We start from the raw sequence: 19,772 nt of genomic DNA, 5'->3' as shown, positions 1-19,772 counted from the left end.
ACTTAAATTTTCACATCTAAAACCAAACTTTACCTAACCAGGTTGTTGTGAGACTGAACAAAAGTTCTTTGACACATTTGTACAAAGAGCAACTGTGGCTGCTAATAATGTAGCCATTGGATTCATGGATAGTAATGCCTTTTCTGACTTAAAGGCCAACCAAGCCTTTTTTGGAGCAGTGAGCAATTGACCCCACTCTTCTTAGAATCAGTTTTAAGTGGTTGTACTTATAGCTGCTTGGTTTTCTGGATTTGATCTGCTGAAATGACTGCTTCTGAGGTTCAGAGTTTCCGAGTGGAAGGGGAAGCATAGGGAGAGAGGAAGAGATTACAGGGTTGTGTGTGTGGAAGCAGGGGTGACTTCCATCTGAGAGAGTAGGCAAAGGCATCTGAGAGGTTTGGATCTGAGCTGTGAGCATTGAAGGATGCTGTGAAGTTATTCAGGGAAAGGTAGAGGTACTTTTGGATACTCCATGTTGCAGAAGGTGATCTGATCGAGCTGGTAATGCTGTGGTGCCTTTGTGCACCATTGTGAGGAAGGTCCTACTAGTTCATTTAGAAACCAACCATTAGGTGGTTACCCACCTGGATGGCTTGTTAGAATCACATTGGTTAATTTAATACTCAATAGCATGAGGTTTTCCCCACGGATCTATCACACAAATCCTTTCTGTAGTCCAGCTAGAAAAGTTGCGGGTGATTTGAAAGTATGGTCAGCATTGAGGGCCACCGCTCTAATGAGAGCCAGGGCAGGCTAAAGAGTAAGTCATCTAACCTGTTTCTTAAAAAAGATGTGTTGGTAGACTGATGGCAACAATGACAAGTGGGGCCAGGCAGGAGGGACACCTACTAGACAGTATTGCCATTGTAAGAGGGAGGGGACAAGGGCAGCAGAGGATAGGTGGTAGACGGCAGAGGTAGGTCATCCTTTAAAGGCAGCTCTAGGAAGAACTTGATGGCTGGCCAGTGCTGTGAGGAGATGCCATGGTCCAAAGATCACAGGCAGGTGTAGAGCTTGGGGGAGTTGAATGACCCCAGTACACAAAATACGGAGCCAGGATGTTGTTGAAGGTTTATGAGTCCTTGTGGGTTCAGAAGCTGTAACACTCTCTATGAAATGTGGAGTAATAAGGAAGTGTTTGTAAATCTTCCAGAAGTCTCTTTGTTAAGAGACTACTATCACTCCATTATTACACCGGACCCAAGGTGTTAAAGAAGCTCCAGAGTATTCCAAAACTGGATGCCAAAGAATATCAAGAGAGCAGGCATCTGTTCAGGTCTGTGCTCTTTCCCGGCACAGCTGTCCTGACATAATTCCAGATGGGGAGTCTGTCATGTTGAACCAAAAACTTTACTCAGATTTTGCTTTCTGCCTAGCGGAATTTGTTGTCAGTTCCCATTTTCCAGACAAACTGTAACTTCTTTCTTTCTTTCTTTCTTTCTTTCTTTCTTTCTTTCTTTCTTTCTTTCTTTTTTTGGTTTTTCAAGACAGAGTTTCTCTGTGTAGCCTTGGCCATCCTGGACTCACTTTGTAGACCAGGCTGGCCTCGAACTCACAGCGATCCGCATGCCTCTGCCTCCCGAGTGCTGGGATTAAAGGCGTGCACCACCACGCCTGGCAAACTGTGACTTCTTTCTCTGACGACAATAGCTAATGCATTTAAAACACATCGACAAGTTCCCATGCATTATCATAGCTTCTGAACTCTAGCCCAATAGTACATAGTGAATTTGATGAATATATGAAATATCTTTGTTTTCCTGTCCTGAGAGCACGCATCCCCCCACCGTGTGTGTGTGTGTGTGTGTGTGTGTGTGTGTGTGTGCGCATGCGTGTGGTTTGTGGTGTTCATGGGTGCAAATTTGTGTATGCCTGCGCATGTGTGTCTGAGTGTGCCTCTGCGTGATTGTGTCCATGTGCATGTGCGTGCACATGCATATGTATATGTGAACATTTGTGTGGTGTGCATATGTGCATGCATGTGCATATACTTGTGTGTGCATGTGTGGTGTGAGTGTGCATGCTCTATGAAAGGTACGGTAGCTTGGAAGGAGAAAATAGTTTATCAGGAGACACTGACTTTAGCCAATAAAGCTATGACGATAGTAAAATAAATAGTATCTAACTTGATATGTTTTATACTTTTTAAAATAATAGAGAGGGAACATTATTAATGAAATTTGTTTGTAGAGCTAATTGTTTGAGTTACTACAGAATTTTTTTAAAGATTTATTTATTATTTATTAAGTAAGCCTGCATGCCAGAAGAGGGGACCAGATCTCATTATAGATGATTGTGAGCCATCATGTGATTGCTGGGAATTGAACTCAGGACCTTTGGAAGAGTAGGCAGTGCTCTTAAGCTTGGAGCTATCTCTCCAGCCCTACATAATATTCTTATCCACCAAGGAAACTCAGACCTTACCTTAACCACCTTCAGGATGCCTTCATTGGTTCTGGGATCTGTTTCAATTTCAAACCAATTCCCCTCATTTCCAGACGTAAAATAATACACAGCCAACCAATTATCTGTGTATTCTTCATCCCAGTCTACCACTTGAAATCGGAGTAGCTCAGCATTTAAAGTATTTTCCTCAATACGCGCTGAATACTGCAATGCAGAGACACAGAATTTACAATTCAGTGCTAGGAACTGTGAGGGCGACCTGGCTGAGGCACTGTCTGTCACCCTGCTCATTGCCATGGTTATATGGCTGATCTGGCTGGCTAGGCAAGTGTGGTCTCCCTCCCTCCCTGTGTCAACCTTCCTTCAACAGAGGGGGATGGTCTTCAGTCAGGATGGATGGTAGCTTTGTTCCCTGTTTGAACCCCCAGGGAAGTGTTTGAGTTTCGGCTCTAGGGTTTGCCTAACAGAATTATATTTATTTTAAATAGTATTAATTTTTGCTTCTCAAATTATGTGTTAATCCACACTTATTCATTAACTCTCACATTTAAGCTTATTTTTTTTTTAAATAGAAAAGCACAGAAAATTAAAAAGCCAACAAGCAGGCAGTTAATAAATTGGGATGCTAAACTATTAAGCACGTACAGAAATGCTTCCTCGAGGACGAGTGGATGTACCTGAGACTCTTTGAGCATTGGGAAGTTGTCATTGACATCCGTCACTTTAATACTGCATTCACACTGAGTCGCCAGTCCCATCCCATCATTGTCTGTACCACTCACAACCAGGTGGTAGCTACTAATTTGCTAAATTTGGAGAAAAAGAGAGCAAAGGTTAATTGTCAAAGATCATGTATGGCCAGTAGTTGCTTTCTATGGATAAGATAGTGAAAACATTTGGGTTCGTGGAATCATGGCTCACACACATTGTTAGTTGTCCATGGCAGAGAGACACTGGTGGGCCTCCAGGTGACTGGATGGAAGTGGCAAATGACTACAAGGGGTGTCCTCTTTAGGAAACTTCTGAAGGTAGTGTTGTTGTGGACTCAGAGCAAAACAACAACAACAACAACAACAACAATGAAACAAAAACGGGCTACAGTAATGAGGGGGAGATGTGGTTGTCCGGGAGAAGCTCACTTGTGGAGTATCCTTGCCAGTCTATTGGAAAAGCGACTTGTGTGAAAGTACCACGCTTCTGAGTAGCTTGTCTGCTGGAGATACACAGTGGTGGTGGGGGACGACGAGAAAAGAAAGGAAGGACTTGTTTGGGATTTTGTGCGCAGAGGTAAACTGAAGTGGAGACATCTAGAGAAAAGACATGCCACCAAGGTTTTGTGACACATAGAAATCTCTTCATCTAAGAAATTTCCTCCCGTTCTTAGGAATTAATCACAGTGCAGTCGTTGCTTCTGTCCACTGGTGTCTTCCTTAACCATCCCCTTTGTGCTGTTGTGTGAAAGGCTATGCTCACAGGTACACAGGTCACTACAGCAGAATCACAGCCCTGGAGGAAAATTCCCTAGATTGGCTCAGGCAAAGGCTGGGAGCCTTTCCCCTACTTCTTTTTGTATTGTCAGACAAAATGCAGGCACTGTTCTTGGGTTGCCTGCCATGAAACCCTTTAGGGTTTTGTTTTTTGTTTTTTTGTTTTTTTTTTTTTTTTTATTTTTTATTTTTATGTTTTCAAGCAACTCGTTTTACCTCTCGATCAAGAGAACTGGTCAAAGTGCGGACTTCTCCAGTGTTTCTGCTGATGAGGAACATGGCCATGCCTGCGGGCTCCTGGGAGACAATTTTGAAGGCAATTTTGGAGTTCATATGGTTTGGTTCATCTGCATCCGTGGCATTTAGGATCATAACCAGCGAATCTAGTGATACAGGAGAATTGTCAAACACTACATAGCATCTGGCATTATATTCACATTAAATAGTCAAAGTAGTTCAGCAATTATTAAAAAAAAAAAAAAAGGTTAAAACTACCTGTATGCCAACAACAAAACTGTGTCACTGTTGCTGTCTCTTTCTAGAATTTGTTGGCTTTCCTCCAATGCTCCCTCAGCCTTGCCTTTCCTGAGGTTGGGGCTATCTGCTTTTTGGAGTTCTTCCCCACGTAGATGTACCTGTATGCATGTTTCCTTTTCCAAATGATCCAAATACTGTGGATATACCTCTTTCCCTTGTGATCTAAAACCATTGAGTTTGTACATCCAGGCTGCCTAACAGGCCTCTTGAGCTTTGTGGTCCAGACAGAGGCTGTACACCTGGGCATTAACTTCACGACAATTCTGATGGCAAATTGCTAAGAGTTCGCTGCACGTTTTTGAAAGGAAGTCTCAGACTATCTAATGAAATTTTTGTTGTCAAACTATTGTGAAAACTAACAGAGTAGTTAATAAAAACAGATGTAATGATACATAAAATTGAAAGATAAATGAATTGGAGGTGGGCAGCTCTGTGGAAGACTTACTTGAAGCACTGTTTTCTTCAATTTCACCTTTAAATATAGTTTGTGAAAATATTGGAGCGTTGTCATTGACATCTAAAATTTTCACTGTTAATATAAGTGGTCTCTCTACATCTTGTCCCAGGGCATTTAGAGCCCGACATGTGATCTAGAAACACAGGGAAATATCCATTATGGCTCCATGGAGTTAGTTTGCATATTATTAAAACTCACAGAAATTAGGCCAATGTTGGCATATACAGAACATAATGAGCAAAGAAGAAAAGCACATCCCCAAAGCGTGGGCAAAGGCAAAGGTACCCACTCTTGCCATTGGTGCAGTTGCCCTGTCCTTCAAGCTGCTGTATTTTGGCAGGATGAAGTTATGAAAAGCTGTGTGCTACATCCCAGCCCTCCCTGGGCACTCTCTGAGTGAATTATGTCAGGGACATGAACCATAGCAGAAGGTTGTTGGTAGAGAAATTCATAGTTTTGGCAGACTAATCCATGTATTCCCTTTTTTTTTTTTGTAAACCTACCAGTAGAAAAGCTACCTTCTAACTTCACAAATTATACCAAAGAGGATAGCCTGATTGAGGACTTACCAGGAAGCTCGGGGTTTCCTCGCGATCAACTATGGCCGTTATGTTGATATCACCACTGTTGGGGTCAACAACAAAGATCCCAAAAGGGGGCTGATCAATTCCCACTCCAGAAATGCGATAGGTAATTTTCTGGTTTTTTTGGAAATCTGAAGTGATCTGCAAGAAAAATCGGCTTAAATGTCAAGCTGACCATCCATTGATAAGGCTTCTCCTGGCTCCTCCATGTTCCTGGTCGAAAGCCGTTGTTCAGTTGGTCCACACTTTCCATCACGGTGTGTTTACTCATTCATCGGAGAGTAGGAACAAGAAATAAAGTACTGTTGTTCTGCTCACCAGTATGGACCACGAGTGACTGACTAGTCGTTTTGGTGTAAGGATGCTTGTTTGGGGGGTGGTACCATGGTGGCCATGTTAAAATGTTGTAAGGGAACAAAGGAGCCTTAGTCCTGAGAAGACTTCTGCATGCAAAATTTCTTACTTAACATTTTGAGAAGGATGCTTCCTAAGTGGGAAGACGTGAGAATGAAGAGGGAAAGGGAAAGAATAAGGTACCAGATATTCAAAGTATGGATGGGTGTGAACTGGGTTTTATCATTATAGTTTTACAGTTATTTAGTAGAGAAACTGGTACAATGTTCATGCAACAACTAATTATCCAGCCCCAGTAGTTACCCAACCATGGCGTATCCAGTCATCTGTCACCTTCCTCTCTTTCCATCCTTGCTTATTAGAGTTGTCATATATACCCACTTATACATTAAAACGAGTTAGTATATTTCATAGTCCCATTTTGTAACCTTAGGGGGATATCATTCCTCTATCTTTTAATTTCTTATTATTACTATTATTGTAGTTTTTTGATGGAGACAATAAGTTGTTGTTCTGTGGACTTTCCAGGCTGCACATTTCTAAGTGGAATTGCTGTATTGCCTTTAAGTGGCATGTAGCACATTTAGTCTAAGGCTCACACTGCTTTTGTCACTATAACTCACCTTGGCAATTGGGTTTCTTCTTGAGTTGTCTTCTCTTTCTCTGCAGGGCTTTGCAAATTTCACCCATTCACGCTTGTACCTTCTTTTGACCTGCTGCACTGCTGTTCCGTCTTCTCTGTGCTGTCCTCCCAGCTGTGTTGAAAGAGAGCCCACTTTACCAAGCACATGACTGGCAGTCTTTGCCTTGAATATTGGTCATAGATAGGTACCTGGGCTGAGGAACTTTCATTTCTACTTTGGAACCATTTGTTCACATGATGCTTTGTCAAGAAGCAGCGTTAAATAGGTCATCACAAAGCTATGTGATTTTTAGTATTAGCACTTAATCATATTGGATTTTCTCCCGATGCATTCCACAAATCGAATTTGACTTGTTATTTGTAAGAAGAAAGGAGCCAGATATAGTAGCGCATGTCTCCAATCAAGAACTAGTGAGGCTGAGGCAGGAAGATTGCCAGGAGTTCAAAGCTAGCCTGGCCTACACAGTGAGGGCCAGGCTAGGCAGGACTACACAGAAGACCCATTCTCAAAAGAACAGACCCAACCAACCAACCAACCACAATCTAATAGAAAAAAAAATGAAATTAAGACCATATGAGATAATAATCATAATATTTAGAGATAACCTTAAAATATTTTGGGCTACTTGTTAGAATTTTAGTTTTATATGTTTGCACAGTTGAATTAGCAAATGATTTGATTAAATGCTTTTCTCAATATGACTTTGTTTTAAAATTAAGTTCTGATTTTAATGGTAAAAACAGCATACTTTACCTGTATTTGCAGTTCCCCGTGCACCAGCAGCACCACCTGCAGACATCAAATAGAACCAAATTCCATGTAAGTTTTTCAAACAGGTGACTATGTAAAGCTAAAAATCTTTATTATTGTCTTCTGTTCCTCCGGTCTAGTTTTTAAAAAGTTGGTTTGTAGAAGCACCCCAAAGTGTAAAATCCTACCAGGAAAAGGAATAGCCTTCTCCAAACAAAGAATTTTCTCTAGCTTTTCAATTCGACTTCAGACTTTTAAAAGATTATTTGCTTTACATTATGTATGTGAATACTTTGCCTGCATGCATGTATGTGCACTATGTGTGCATCTGTCAGATTCCCTGCAACTGGGCTTAAGGATGGTTGTGAGCTGCCATGTTGGTGTGGTGCTGGGAATCCTGGTGTGGGCCTGGGTCCTCTGCAAGAGCACTGAGTGCTAAAACTCCTGCAATATATCTGCAGACTTCAGATTTTCATGTCGTGAAAGAGAAACCTACCAATGGTTAGAGGCTGAGAGTGGAGGATTGTTGCTACTTTGAGACAAACCTGAGCTACTCAGTGAATTTAGATTAGCTTGAGCTACAGAGTGAAACTCTGTCTTAAAAACCAGAAATAACAAAAGAAAACAAAAACAAGGAAGAAGATTCATAGCCGCTGTTATTAACATCCCCGTCATCATCACTGTCTCCTTGATTGTAAAATTATGCCCTCAGCCGGTTGAGAAAAGCTGCTGGGTCTTTCTTACACGGTTACCACATAAACAGCTCCCAGAAGTCATTGCTTTAGGAACTGTTGTGATAAACTTCCAAAAGTGTCGTGGAATTATTCAAAACTAGATGCTAGGTGTATATGGTGGTACATGCCTAAAATCCTGGCTGTGGGAAAGCAAAGGCAGGACAGTTGCGGAGAGTTTGAGGACAGCCAGGATGACATAGCAAGGGTTTGTCTCAAAAAACAAAAACAAACAAAACAAAACAAAAAACCTAGGGGGGGAAAAAAAAAACAACAACAAAATCAAACCCCAAACCCTTATTATCTATCATATGTGCTTATACAAAAGGACTTCATTGTATAGTACTTGCATAAAAATTAACTGAGGATAAAGTAAGTTGGGCAGCACCTTTGCTTTCTCAGGAGCCCACAGGCCTGGCAGCTGTATTGTTTTTTTTACCTGCAGTGCATTCCTCTCCCCTTACTGTCTACCTGCATGTGATCTACACAGTCAAGTACCAACAAGCTCCATGAAGCTGTCTTGTCTGGTGCCTCCCTCTCGGAGTCTGTACAGCTCACACTTTCTAATGCCATTTAGCTCACCAGTGTTCCCTGTATTGTACTGTTGTGCGTGTACTAAGGAGTTTTTCCATAAACTTTCCAAATCCTCGGCCTAGTACTAACATTCCTTCCCATTCAAGTGTTTAGCAACTATTGGCTGATTCACTGAATGTGAGAGCTGGAGATAAAAAGTCATAGAAGACAAGTGACAGGGGCAAGTTACAAGTGTGGCAGCGGTAGGTGGCTTCATTAGCTTTTATTCACAAAACATCATTCATGATAATATCACCTGGAGAAGATTCTACCACGTAACCCTGTTTCTATACCTATAGAGATACAAGAATAGAAATACTTTGTCCCTGTTAATAATCCCCAACAAGCCAGGGTTTGAAACACAGCAACTTTATCTCCAGGGTGGGTGCATTGCTGTGACACTAGATCCTAACCCCCAAGCTAACATAAATTCACCAAAGAAAGTTACATGGCAGTCACTTTAGATTTCTATCTGGCCAAACGCTGTGGTTGATCCTGAAACAATAGAGATTCATTACATCATTTAGTAACCAACAGGCAGGACCAAGTCTGAACCAAAGGAGCCACTACACCAGACACGGGATGATCAACCCCTCCATTGTAAACATTTCAACTGAAATTTTCATTTTAAGTAGCGTCTCAAGATGATGCTCCAACATCATGTGGTCTACTAGGGAAGAAAGGACCAGTGTGGTAGTGTGGTCACGGGCCATTCTTTCTCATCTGATTCAGAGGGGGAAGGATGGGCTGGGCATGCTCTTCTTTGCAGGAAACATGAGTCATGTCTGTACTAGCCCCGGGGAGAACGAGTCTTCTTATAGGCGTTAAAGCCCTGCTCCTACCTTCCCAGGAAGGCAAAGTGTTCCCTTTGCTCTCACAGAGTTAGAGCATGCATTTTTTCCTTTTTCTTTACCCCCCCACCCCAAGACAGGCTTTTTCTGTGTAGCCTTGGCTGTCCTGGAACTCATTATGTAGAACAGGCTAGCCTCCAACTCACAGAGATCCCCCTGCCTCTGTGCCCCACCCCCGACCCCACCCCACCCCCGAAGGCTGGGACTAAAGGTGTGCTCTGCCACGCCTTGCTCAGAGCCCTCATTCTACATTTTAAACTCTTTCCTTTTACGACTGATCTCAAAGGATGTCCCTGTCATTTAGTGTTGTGGAAACATGTTTCCAGAAATGAGGAACTTGACTGGAAACTGTCATGCTGAAATGGCTGGCTAGAACTGAGATTGCATTCTTAATTCTGAGGGCCCTGGAGCCTCAGGAGTAGATGGATCCTGACTGGAGAACCCGGCCTCTGAGGGTGGGTCTCAAAAAGCTGCATTCTTTTCTAGCCCCAGCAAGTCTTTTTCTGCCTCTGGTGTGAGTAGCTGCCGATGTAAGATTCTCTTGTCCTTTGCCATAATGCTTTTCAGTGACAGGCTGGCGCCAGGAGCTCCAGGAGCCAAAAATAAAGCCCCCCTTCCCACCATCCTAGGGATTCTGCCAGGTGCATTGTAGCGGCTGTGAGCAAAGCAGCTTATAGGGCCCCACTGCCCATTTCTAGACTGTATCAAAGGCTGCGCCACACTCACCTCTGGGGAATTGAGAGAGCAACTTAGGTAATTCAAAGGAATCATTACATATTTGAAGTATGATTTTTATATGTATACATTTAGGGCAAAAAAGAAAAAGCCATGAGATGTACATGGCTTGGTGCTTCGCTGCTGTAATTAATTGGTCAACTAGTCAGGAACAGTGACTGTAAAGACACCAGGTCCCAGCAGTCCTTCGAGACACATTGATGAGCGAGATACACATGAATGTGTGACTTATCCTGAGGTCTGTGTGGAAGCTCCTTCACTTGTGATGCATAATGCCCTGAGAATCTCACTGCAAGCTGACAAAACTAATCCCAACACACCCTTGACACAGCGTGGTTTAGCCTGCAGTCCTCAGAACACATGTTTTAACCTATGGTTGGGGCATCATCTAACACAAAGACATTGAATGCCTCATGTAATTTATTGGATTTTACACTGAAAACAAAACCCCAACGGTTCTATAAAGTAGAAAAAATTTATGTAATCCTAAGTCAGAATAGTATAGAATTTTTGTAATTTAAAGCCAAAAAACAATTCTAGTGAACTTTGTATTCACCAAAGAAAATTATCCGGTTGAATAATATGTGTTACTTAGAAACTTGTATTTAATTTCAGACAATTCTGTTTTCAAGAACTCAACTAAGTTAGTAAGCTGATCTTTTTTTTTTTTTTTTTTTCAGCTAATATATGCTCAGAAAAAGTGATGCCCTTGGCTGTTTGTGAATATTCTATTTGAATGCATTGGAGGATGTTGTCAGTGTGCTGGTACAAATCTGGACCCTGGGTCCTGGCTTTCTTTCTTTGTGTGTGCATGTGTGTGTGTGTGCGCGCGCGCGCATGTGCGGGCAAATGCAGGTGTGTGAGTTCCAGGCCATATGTGAGGAGGTTAGAGGACGACCTCGGTGTCTCGGTGTCTGTCTTTACCTTGTTTGATGTCTCGGTGTCTGTCTTTATCTTGTTTGAGGTAGGCCTCTCGTTTGCTGCTGTAGTTTCCAGGCTTCTGGGACAAAAGCTTCCAGGGATTGATTCTCCTGTCTCCTCCTCCCATCTTCCCACAGGAGAATTCTGATTACATACATATATCCCATGTGCTGTAGGGATCTGAATTCAGCCCCTCACACTTGCTTGGCAGCCCTTTGAGCCATTTTCCTAGCTTCCAGATGGACTTAAAGCCCAGTCTTAGGCATGTGCCACTATGTGACTTGGGAGCACGACCCAATCCTTCCTTTTCCTCATCTGCCATAGAAGGATTGCACTTTGTATTTATGTGTAGGTTTGTTGTGAGGGTTGATCTGTTAACAGATGTAAATAAGGCACATAGGTGACCCCAAATACATTGTAGGTGCTTAGTAAATGCTAATAATCTGTTAGAATAACAAGAAAAGGAAAGGGGTGTAAAAAAGCTCTTTGACTAGTCTGCAGAGACTCCTTGGCACTGGTGTGTGTGTGTGTGTGTGTATGTGTGTGTGTGTGTTCATTCTCCACTGATCAAAGGCACAGTGTTCCACTGTATCCCTGCGTAGGCTGCTCCTTGCAAACCTCAGGGGTGATGCTCCCGCTGCAGTTCCCATGAATGCACCTACTGAAGTTGTGCAACGCACAGCCCGGCCAGCTGTACCACATTAAGGAAAAGCTGTGCATAAGGCAGATTCAGTTATTCGTCATGTAATTATGGCTGGCCCATCATCTATGCAATTTCCTCATGAGGCATTTCCCCGAGCAAGCCCTCACCTTGGGCTATCAGATTGACTTTTTACTGGAAAGGAAGCACCAAGGGCTAAAATGTTTACAAGAAACCTCTGAACACGGACTTCTAGTTAGCGACGAGAACTGGTTTCTGGTGTTAAGCAAAGGGGGGGATGCTAATTGATAGAAATAATTGCCTCCCCTGACTGCTGCCAACATCGGTCGGAGTGAGGCAGTATTCCTGGCATGGCTCCTCTGCCTTTAGAATCCTGAATTCTGAAGCTGTTCTGTGGGACACTCATCTTCATATATTTATTAGCCATGGAAACAACCATTTCACTAATCAAGAATGTAAAAGACACCGTGGAGATTTTTCCCTTTGTTAAAATGGGACATTTAGCTTAAAGCCATTTTTTTTTTTTTAAAAATGTACTTTGTTATTGTATAGAAAAGATGGCTGAAGTGATTCTTGCTGATTCTAGGATACATTCTACTCCTGACTTAACATTTCAATGACTTCAACATTTTCTCCTTTTACCAAAAACAACTTGAAAAGAAACTGTATTCAACTTTTGAGTTTTAAACATCTCTGTTAATTTCCTGAGTAAAGTTTTAGACAGCGTTATAACATGAGATTGACTAGCTCATTCTTCAGATAAGGAAAGTCATGACTCAGAATGTGTTTTAGATTTTGTTAGCTCTAAGATACTGAATAATAGTTTTCTTTGCAGACACGTTTTGTTTTCATAAGTAAGTCTCTGAAGGTAAGCATCTTTAGCCATAAATTATTTTCAAATGTTGATTCTCTGTTATGTGAAATAAATAAGATAAATATAGAGAACTGATAAATCTGACAACCTTAAAAGAATATTCAGGTGGATCCTGTACCTACATCTGCCAAATGATTAATCTTGAAGTCCAAATAGCTGTGAGTTTTTGAGGAAAACCTCTAAACTAGAAAACATGTATTTTCCTATACTCACAGATATTTACTTAAGGTTGGACTTTTTCTTGCCATTTCTGAAACATTAGTTTTGCAAATACTGCTTAAAATTTTTTATTTGTGTATATGTATGTGTAGGTGAGTGGTGTGTGTGTGTGTGTGTGTGTGTGTGTGTGTGTGTGTGTGTGTGTGTGTGTGTAATTATTTACATGCGTATATACATGGAGGTCAGAGAAGGAAGCTGGGTGTCCTTCTTTGTCATTCTTTACTTTATTCCCGTAGGACACGGTCTCTCACCGAACACGGAATTGGTGGCCAGCAAGCCTCAGCCGTCCTCTTGTCCCCATTTCCCACGGTGCTGGGGCTTCCGAGCATGTCACCATACCTGACTTTTTATGTGGGTACTGGGGATTCACACCCGTGTTTTTATATTTGTGCAACAAGCTCTCTTAACCTGCTGGGCCATCTTCCCAGCCCCACACAACTATTCTTAATATGCTCTAACGGAAGGAACAGGTAGGACCTTCCTTAACTTATTAAGAGTGATGCTGGTGGTTATTCAAATTTAAAACACAACACTGAGGCGCATGCCATCAAGAACTATCCTAGAATTGAGATACTACAACTGGATGGTATCAAGGTCTTTCAGACACTTTCATTTTCTCCAAGTACTGTAAATACAAGGATGCTCCCTTCTTACTGTGGACATTTTAGGGAAGCAGGGACAGGGCTAAGATGATATTCCTTTTCTCCCTCCCTTTCTCCCTCCATCCCCCCTCCCTTCCTTCCTCCCTCACTTCTCTCTCTCTCTCTCTCTCTCTCTCTCTCTCTCTCTCTGTTTTCTCTTTGCTTATTTTGAGACAAAGTTTCTCTACAGAGTTGTCCTGGAACTCACTGTGTAGACCAGACTGGCTTTGAACTCACAGATCTGGCTGCCTCTCCACCTCAGTGGTGGTGTTAAGGTGTGTGCCACCATGCCCCACCTAAGATGATTTTTTATTTCACAGTGGAGAACATAAGACTGGAGTGAGTCAACAGAACAGCAACACACTCAAGTCTAGGCCTTTCTGTTACATCTCACATTGCGACGCTATCCAATGACCTTGTATAGTGTGTGTGATGGGATGGGTACTTAGAACCTCCAGACACGTCTGTCTTTCAACTTTCAGGCCCCACCCTTCAACAACAAATGATGCCCAGGCTCCGAGAACATGGCTTTTTACCGGTAACCACATTATGTCAAGACTCTGGGTGGCTCCTGTTTCTGAAAGGATTCCATTTACTGTCACAGAATGAACATTTCAATGTCACACTCATCCACCTTTCTAAAAGGAACCCTGATTCTCTAACATGTCAAACCGGTGGCTCCACAGCCCCTGGCCAAGGGCACAATAGCCCTGTCTTTGTTTGCGTGGGTCTGACGATGGAACACTTCGGTCCGTCTCTACCTATGGAATGTCAACTCCCACCCGAATCCGCTGAGTCTTACCTGCCTAACACCGCCCTTGCCCTCTGAAAGAAGGACTAAGGATACAGCTTAGCTTAAGGTGAAGCACTAATGCCATCACGTGAGGGGTTTTAAATTTCTTATAGTCACATTAAAAGGCTTGCTTAAAAAGTTTCCTAATTAGTGGTGTGTTAATTTAACCTACGGAAACTACTATACTTTCAATATGCAATCAAACTAAAAACTAAGAATATCTTTTACACTCTTTTGTTGTGGCTAATTATTTTATTGTACACTTTGACATTTAACAGCATATCTCATCTCCGGACAATTGTATTCAAAGTGATCAACATCCACGTATGGACAGTGGCTATGATATTGCACAGGTCAGATCTAGGCTCTTCGTTTTGTATTTCTCTGACTCTGTCTCCCTCCCTCTATCTGCCTCCCTCCTCCCCCCTGCTCTTCTCCTCTTCCTCTATCTCCTTCTCTTTGCCCTCCTCCTCTCCTCCTGCAGGGGCAAAACTTTGCTGTGTGCCAGAAGAAAGCATGTTCTAACTTTCTCATCACCAGCATGCTATGAGAACCGCAGGCTGCTTTACAGTTAAAAGAGAATCATTGGTTCCTTTTGTGAAAACTTGTGTGGTGTCTGTTTTCTGTTTGAGCGATGTCACACAATAGGGAGCTGAGACATTGTTTCACACAAGGCATCTATTGTGTGGCAGACAACTCTGATTTTTAGACAGCTCTTGAGATCTGTCTCCCCATAACTTTTAGACATTGCCGTTCTCTGTGTTTTGAAATGAAGCAAAGGTAACGGATGGACGCTGAGGTCAAGTTTACCATCCACAATGAGGCAATTGGCCGTGGAAATGTTTCCTGTATTTATTTATATGCAAGTGTTGGTGAACTTCATGTATGCTATGCGTACGACATGCTTTTTCCTCCCTCACATGACGATTAAGGCATAAACTAGCTTATGGTACCTAAGCTAAGACTTTCAGTTTAGATTCTTCTTGACTTTTCTAAAACATAAAGCTTTCCCGTCCACAGGAGAGTCCTTCTCCTAATACCATCCTCCCCCCAAGTTCATGTCAACCATCCCCCGAAGCTTCATCTATTTTGCACATAGTGGATAAATGTAAAACCGGTTCTCTTAATAACCCTCCCAACCTGTCTAGAGTTAAAATTACTTTGATTTTTAGTACAACGGTTGGTGACTACTCTAAAAACAAGTCAGGTATCAAGATCAGGCATGCAAAGGTCTTAGCCATACGCTTAACAAGAGGCGTGTTATCCTAGAAAACTGAAACGGCAGTGTCATGCATGCTCTCATTTGTATGTTAGAAAACATGCATTGCCTTGAAGAAAATGAAAATTGTGGGAAATAAAATCTGGAATTGGGATGAGTTCACTTGATCACTGAAGAAATATATAATAACTACATTAAAATAAACTTTTTTTTCCTGTTTCACATTTCTTTTTAAAATTAAGAAAAAAAAAAAAAAGGAAGGAGTTAAAAAATTTCACAATTATATGTTTAGTCTGGCTGCCCCTTTTTTAGAATGTACAACAGGGATTCAGCAACCAAACCCAGTCTTCTGTAGTAAGCAAAGAAGCGGAGAAGTGCACTAGTTTTAGAAAAAGGTGGGACTTACCATCAGGAGGGCCAGAGGCCCCAGGGCTCTGCAAAGTAGGCAGGTCATTGCCGCTGGTGTCCCTGGTGACTGAATCCAAGCCTCTTGCTGAAGCTCCTCACCTGGGTGTCTGTATCCGTCGTCTGAAGTTCCCTTCTGGCAATGGTGGCTCTGCTGTCTGCCCCAGGACTCTCTTGGTGGCCTGTTAGTCTGTCCCTCCCCACCCCAAGCCAAGGATTGGTCTCACCAGAAACACTTGCATCACTGCCTCCCAGGTAAAAAACTGAGACACGCCTCAGTTCCTACAGCAATGGAATCCTTTGTTGGAAGCTAAACAAGAAGTTCACAGGCTAAAGGCAAGAGTTGAATAGGAAGGGTACCAGATGAATAACACATTAATCATGGCATGGAAGTGCTAGAGCTGGGTCTGGCCACACTGAAAAAAAAAAAATCTAGTTGGCTTCTTATGGTTATAGCTGAAGACTGGAAAGTAGAGGGAAGAAACAGAAAATTTCCCCAAATGTTCTTGTGGTAAAGCACTTGTTTTCAGGCTGCCTGTGTATGGGTCAGGGTTGTTTCTTAATTTTATGCATGTTACTTGAAAAGTCCACAAACAAAAAAGAAAAGAAAACAACATAGCTAACTAGAAATACAGAGTGTGAATAAAATAAATCAATTAGAAATAAATAGAAACAGACAGCTGCATGGGTGTGCTGGGGTTTGAGGTATATGACTAATGCGTTGCAGAATTGGGTTATGTTGATGCTGGTGACATCCAATTGTGTCTTTGTTCACTTATAACTTAGAGAAAGTAGATTGACTATAAGATAGGTTATCACGGTGCTCTTTTAATTACACCTTTAGTCCCCCAAGGCAGTTAGCCTGATCTTGTTGCACGCTGGGAAACACCTTAAATCTTGGACTGAACCCCGTGTTTGGGGGTGGGAGCTAGAACAGCATGGTTGTTGGTTTCACAAAATCCAAAGAAGGAGGTTCAGAAGAACACTTTTACCTTTAGAAATATTGGTATATCATTCTAAAAGCATTTTAATTCAAGAGAGTTCATTTAATTCTTGAGTATTTAGCAAAAAGGTTGTGTAGGTAGGCCAGGCGTTTAAAAAGAAAATCTAGCAGGACATGTTTTGTCTCTGTTTCTTTTTAAATTGTGGTGTAATGTTACCACAAAAATTTTTTAAATTACATTTTACTTATTTATTTATTTGTGTGTGTGTGTGTGTGTGTGTGTGTGTGTGTGTGTGTGTGTGTGTGTGTAAAAGTCAGAAGACAACTTACAGAAGTCCATTCTCTCCTTCTACCATTTGGGTCATGGTGATGGATCTCCAGTCATCAGCCTTGGCCATTTGTGCCTCCACAGCTGAACCATCTTTCCAGCCGTGATGGCAGCCATGTTTAAAGGTATAGCGCAGAGTCATTAAGTGCATTCATAGAGTTGTGTGGCTGTGATCATTACTACCTAGCTCCAGAAAACTATTGTTTTTTTTTTGTTTTTTGTTTTTTTTGCCATAAAGGTTTTTGAGAATCAAAAGCTAATGTACATAGACCCGACCACTTATTTTGTTGTGAATGGCTGCCTTGATGCTAGCATGGGATAGCTGAGTTCAACAGGTATACAAGACACTGAACGACTGCAAAGACAAACAGATTAACTTTCTGTCTTGTTCACTTGCTGATCCCTGGGTAAAACTGTAAATGTGTGTGTGTGTATGTGTGTGTGCGCGCGCGTGTGTGTGTCTGTGTTAATGTGTGTGGTAGGCAGAGGATAATTTTGAGTGTTATTACTGAAGTGTTATCTTCATATGACCTTTTTATTTATGTATGTATTCATTTATTTTGGATATGTTCTCACTGTGTAATTCTTGCCTGGCCTAGAGCTCACTGTGTAGACCAGGCTGGTCTTGAACTCACAGAGTTCATGTTTGATTTTGGAGTAATGGAATTAAAAGTGTGTGCCACCAGACCTGACCTTCCTTTTACAATTTCTCTTCCTGGCTTGACTGGATGGCCATTGCGCCCCAGGGAGCTGTCTGTGTCTGCTTCCCAAGCATTGAGATTGTAAGCACACTACCATATCTGGATTTGGGGTTCTGGTGATTGGCCTCTGGCCCTGGTGCTCACAAGGCAATCGTTTTACCAATGAAGCCATCTCCCCAGCCCCATTATACTCTTTAAAGAAATCTGTTTATATTTCAATCTGTTTAAAAAAAAAACAGATTTGAGTCTGTAACAGGAAAATAATTACTGAATCTTTTAAAATCTACTCCTATTTGGAAAGAAAAAATCAAGAGGTCAGGTTTGACATGCCTTGTAGAGTATCCTCTACTGTGATTCCAGCCAACATACTTTATGCACTGTTGGACTAGAATCAGAAAGTAGGTGACTACTGAGCCCTTGTCAGCACTGAAGGACTGAGGTACAGGGCAAAGTCTTTGGACAATGAGGTGATCGTTCTGTGACTGGACTTGTGAGCAAATGTGAGTGCATAGACAATGGGAGGAGATTTATTGCATTTGCCAGTGTTTTGCGCAATTTTGACGTAAGTGGTCAGAATGTTAGGGGCCTTCTGAATTTAGTGTTTGCCCATAGCTAAGAGTGCAGAGAGCTTTGGGGTGTTCATTCATATACACTGTTCATTCACTCAAGGAGAAACACAGAAGAATGACAAAGGGACAGAAAGGATCATCATAAACCTCAAGCTTATTTTCAAGCTTGTATTTTATTTATTTTGATTACATGCTGACTTATTTTATGATTTTGTTTTTGTAATGAGGACTTTTTTTTTTTTTTTTTTTGTTTTATTTGAGACAGGGTCTCACTAAGTAGCCTAGACTGGCCTTGAACTCAAGATCCTCCTGCCTCAGCCTCCTGTGTGCACCACCATTGAAAACGTATTAATTTTGCAATTAAAAAGTAAGTTATTTGAGAAGTAATGTGAAGGAGTAGTATTTTAAATGTGGAGGAAACAAGAAAAGACAAACCAGATGCTTTCATTTTTCTCCCATGATTCCGTATCCTGCATGTCTTTAGATTATTCTTGAGTTAATGGCAAAGGGATTCACATGCAGAAGGGGTTCTCTAATTTTTTTTGGTCTTTGTGCCCTTAACAGTTTATGTTTTATTTTACTATTCTAGGTCACATAAGGCAAATGTATGCTGGTATGCTGGTGTATAGAATACTTGGGACATGTATCCTCATGCCCTGCCCTTTTCATGCTTGTTTCTCCATAACTTCTCCAGAAAGTTCCACTTCTATGTTGATGTCATCTATGCATATACAATTTTATCCATGTCTATCAAATCTAGCTCCCCAAAAGGAAAGAGAACATATGATCTCTGTCTTTCTGAGATTGATGTAATTGCATTAATGAATCAATATTTTGGCAAATGACATACCTTTATTTTTGTTTATGACTAAAAACACTCCACTGTGTACGTAGGCCATATTTTCCTTATCTATGCCTCAGTTGAGACATAGTTTGGTTCTATAGCTAAGCTTTTGTGAAAAGTGCTTCAGTAAATGTATTTATGCAAGAATAGCTGTGATGTGTTGACTTGGAAACTTTTTGGTACATACCCAGAATGGTGTAGCTTGGTTATATGGAAGGTATATTGTCAGTCTTTGAGGACCCTCCATACTAACTTTCATAGTGGCTATAAGCCAACATGTCATTTTCTTTGAAAGATGGGCTTCTTAGTAAGGCAAGGAAGTACCCTGATATAGCCCTGTGTATGTGGCTGTAAGAAAGTCGTCTAGAGGGTGATGTTATGTAGTGTCTTCCGCACATAGTGGTGGCTTCTCTTGCTATTTCATTTGTGTTTGGAGTTAAAGAGGTTGTAAGCTGCCATATGGTGCTGGGAATTGAACCTGGATCCTCTGGAAGAATAGCCAGTGCTCTTAATCATTGAGAAGTTTCTAGTGCTTTCTGGTTGAG

At 41.6% G+C, this 19,772-nt stretch overlaps 1 protein-coding gene across 1 annotated transcript in view; it reads right to left on the bottom strand.

Annotated features, from left to right (window-relative positions):
- The window catches only part of Dsg3 (desmoglein 3), a 30,224-nt gene extending 14,113 nt beyond the window's left edge, over positions 1–16,111 (bottom strand). The window contains exons 1-8 of the mRNA XM_051163589.1: positions 15,844–16,111; positions 7,223–7,258; positions 6,449–6,580; positions 5,457–5,612; positions 4,876–5,020; positions 4,110–4,276; positions 3,084–3,212; positions 2,425–2,610 (exon numbers count right to left, since the gene is read on the bottom strand). Of these exons, the coding sequence (XP_051019546.1) occupies positions 2,425–2,610; positions 3,084–3,212; positions 4,110–4,276; positions 4,876–5,020; positions 5,457–5,612; positions 6,449–6,580; positions 7,223–7,258; positions 15,844–15,891 (999 nt within the window). The 5' untranslated portion in view covers positions 15,892–16,111. The remainder of the gene's footprint in view (positions 1–2,424; positions 2,611–3,083; positions 3,213–4,109; positions 4,277–4,875; positions 5,021–5,456; positions 5,613–6,448; positions 6,581–7,222; positions 7,259–15,843) is intronic.
- Between the last annotated feature and the right edge of the window lie 3,661 nt (positions 16,112–19,772).

Source organism: Acomys russatus, chromosome 20 (assembly GCF_903995435.1).
Source record: "Acomys russatus chromosome 20, mAcoRus1.1, whole genome shotgun sequence".
NCBI lineage: Eukaryota > Metazoa > Chordata > Mammalia > Rodentia > Muridae > Acomys > Acomys russatus.
This window is presented reverse-complemented; position numbering and strand designations above follow the sequence as displayed.